The sequence below is a fragment of the Wasmannia auropunctata genome, unplaced genomic scaffold (genome assembly GCF_000956235.1).
Source record: "Wasmannia auropunctata unplaced genomic scaffold, wasmannia.A_1.0 LD336097.1, whole genome shotgun sequence".
Taxonomy (NCBI): domain Eukaryota; kingdom Metazoa; phylum Arthropoda; class Insecta; order Hymenoptera; family Formicidae; genus Wasmannia; species Wasmannia auropunctata.
In genome coordinates, this window is record NW_012026793.1 from 1389869 (window position 1) to 1393147 (window position 3279).

Sequence of the window (3279 nt, forward strand, 5' to 3'; positions counted from 1 at the left end):
TTGGCACTTATAGTCGACATATCAAGAACCATGCGGGCGTACGATAAGTGCGCTGACGAAAGGGGTCTTCGGGGAAAAAGGTCCGATGGTCATATCAAAAGGGATTATAATATTGTCGATTTCATAGAAACGGGCACTGATTCCGGTTACAACGCTACTTGCGACGTGGATACGCGTGCAGCGGACGCAGCCGGCGTAGCGAGTTCCGGTCTAGCGTGCCGCACGCACAGTAGGAGGCCGAGCCCCCTGGCAAGGAAGCCGAGTCTTCATGCCGTCTGAGGACGAGTCCTCGAAATTGAGGCCGAGTCCTCAACAACAGAGATTGCGACCCTTACCTGCCGCACCACCGAGGCCGAGCCCTCGACAACGCAGATTTGCGACCCGGACTGACCGCGCCACTCCGTTGAGTGCCGTATAATCGATGTGGTGGGCTCATTTGCATACATTAATTACATAATATACATACAATTGACAGAACAGTGAATAAACTAAAGTGTTTTTTGATACGAAATGAGTATATGGACTTAATCCTCCCTACACACGATCCTTCGACGATCCAATATGCATGGTATCGCAACAGAAAACTGACATTTGTATGATACGACTGTATATTGAAAACCAAGTAGTAAGAAAAATAGTATATCTATTAACTCGTCACACCCATGTATATGGATTTAATTTGAAATGACAATAACACCGCAGGCAAGATGAGTATTGCCAGTTATCTTTGACAGTTCGTGGCCACTCTGGCCCAAATCATCGGGATCAGCATGGACCTGAAATTGGCGGAAACAAATAAATATTTTTAATGCAAATGGGACGAACACAAAAACAATTGAGAAATACTTTAACCACATACAATATATTAGAAAATTTTCATTCATTTTACAATCAAGTATCAATCAACCGCGTGTGCATCACACTGATAAGTTATTAGTGTTTAATTTTAATATACTAAATACATACGTTTATTAAAAAATGCAAATTATATTTACATTTATAAATTCATTAGTTATAATGTTAGTGAAGAATATCTCATTGGAATGATTCGTGATTTCGACAATCTAATAGCGTTCAAGTTATTACGAGTCGATCTAATTTACCACGAGAGTTCGTCCGATAATACTGTGCGATCCGCTGAGCTGAATCATAGAATCGATGATGTTAACTTCTGCAATGCTGCCGGTACCGGCCTTTACGTTTTCTAAATCTCCAACATGGAGCACATCGTGGTCTGGACCACCATGATCTTTACCCAATGGATTGAAATGAGCACCCTCATCACCTTTAAAGAAAAATAAATTAAATTGTACTCGATGTTTCAAGCTTATCCTTAAAAAGTTTTAATTTAGCCCATGTTTCTTTTATTTTTATTTCTTAGCTATATATATTCATTTCACGTGAGATATTGACTTGTTTTCAAAGAAAAGTGCGAGCATTTTGACACACTTGTACAAATTACTAAAATAAAATTTTACTAGTGTATGATTAAATATTTTTGTTATTCAATATTAAGTGGAAGTTAACTTGTCTGTCTCTTGATCTTTTATTGATTGTGATAGTTAGCGGAAAACAGAAAAGCAGAAGCCCGTTGGTAGTTAATAGTTTTTGCTTTCTGCTTTTCTATCGAGGTGTGAATTCGCCCTTAAATCTGGACTCAACGACGTATATACGTACCGTTGGTGTCGTAGCCAAAGTCATAAATATGAAAAGCGTGTAGGCCTTTCTGCAAGTCGGAAATCTGTCCGGTCACTTTTACCGTTTCTGAACCTTCCTGCAATACAGATCGAGCTCATACACTATATGTTAGAGTAAGAAGAAAACGAATAGGATAATTTTTTTTAGAAATGCTGTTGAGATATCTTATGGAAAGATATAGCGAGATTGATCTGACCACGACAAGTTGCACAAAATTGTCACGCTCCCGCGCGGCGAAGAGATTATAGAGATTGGGGAAAATTTGCTGTAGGTAGGATTAGAACTTACCGCTTGTTCGAAGTGCACGGTCCCCTCAACAGACTTTCCCCGAAGGACACAGACTGCCTTGATGATCGTCATCCTCGTGTCGGACCGTTGGACGGTCAGTAGGAACAAGGGACCTGGGGAAAGATGAGGGGAAGGCGAACAGAGAGGATCTCTGGGTCCAGAAGCTAGGCTAGGCTTGGAAAATTTCCTGTGAAGGGTGCGAATTGACAACACTTGACGTCTCCTCGTCTTCGGTTTAATACGCGTTTGCAAAATCACGAGACAGGAGACACGACCGCACGTCAGACTCTCGCGCTTGCTCGCTTTCATCTGCCGTTCTCGGCTTCGCGATTAAACGCGGTTCGCACAGAATGCGTAATTTAGTTTGAAATATCTCAAGCGACCAATCAGAGAGACGGATCAGTCTGTTATCGCAATACGCAGTCGCAGAAGCAGTACAGCCTCGCTCAACGAATGAAAATACTATACGCGGAGATGGCAACGCCACTTTATCACCGTCTAGGGAAAAATTAATGTGTGAACTTGTAACCGGAATCAGTGCCCGTTTCTATGAAATCGACGAAAAGATAAATCCTCTTAATATGACCATTTCGGACCTTTTCCCCCGAAGACCCCTTTCGTCAGCGCACTTATCTACGCCCGCACGGTTCTTGATATGCCGACTCTAAGTGCCAATTTTACTTTAGATATTCTATCTAGTACGAGACTGACCTAAGTACGTTCGTACAACGACAATGAGCCTTACCCTTCTCGTCTTAGGTAAATGTTAGACTTACTGCGGTCGCCACCCTGTTTAACCCTCAACAGGGAAGGTAGTTTTCCTCGGATCAGCCGCCCAGGTTTACCGGATCCTCGTCCTTCCTTCTGGTTGGCGGCAGTTGACGATATTCTCGTTTTATGAGTTCGGAATGTGAGCGCACGCGACTTTTGTGAGGTCCGCAAAAGAATTAGACTTTGCTCTTTTAAATGTTTATAATGTTTATTCTTAAACGTTCAAACGCTCACATACACGCTTCCACGCACTCACAATAGAAGATCCGCGCACACGATCGCTCGCGCTTCGCGGATTACGCAATCTTACCTTTCGCCGGGAATCCCAGCGATCGGGGATACGCGTTAAACGCAATTCGGTTTGCGTCACTAAATGCGCCGCGGAAACGACTCAGCCCTGCCACGACCGACACAGCGCTATAACGCATGAATAATACCCGAAATCGCGTATAAGGTTTCAAGAACACGTCGTATAAATGCGCAACAAACTCGCGCTAGATCCGTTTCGGAATCGTATAACTG

At 43.0% G+C, this 3279-nt stretch overlaps 1 protein-coding gene across 2 annotated transcripts; it reads right to left on the reverse strand.

Moving 5' to 3' along the window:
- Positions 1 to 594: 594 nt before the first annotated feature.
- On the reverse strand, positions 595 to 2294 carry LOC105462526 (superoxide dismutase [Cu-Zn]-like). Of its 2 annotated transcripts, none has more exons than XM_011709177.1 (4): positions 1987 to 2294; positions 1678 to 1774; positions 1104 to 1285; positions 595 to 776 (listed from the first exon to the last, which is right to left on the reverse strand). In XM_011709177.1, the coding sequence occupies exons 1-4, from the start codon at positions 2056 to 2058 to the stop codon at positions 675 to 677; spliced, it is 453 nt and encodes a 150-aa protein (XP_011707479.1). In that variant the 5' UTR covers positions 2059 to 2294; the 3' UTR covers positions 595 to 674. The 2 variants fall into 2 exon arrangements, 1 of the variants encoding a protein (XP_011707479.1); XR_976068.1 differs by having other exon boundaries at positions 700 to 776; positions 996 to 1285.
- Positions 2295 to 3279: the final 985 nt, after the last annotated feature.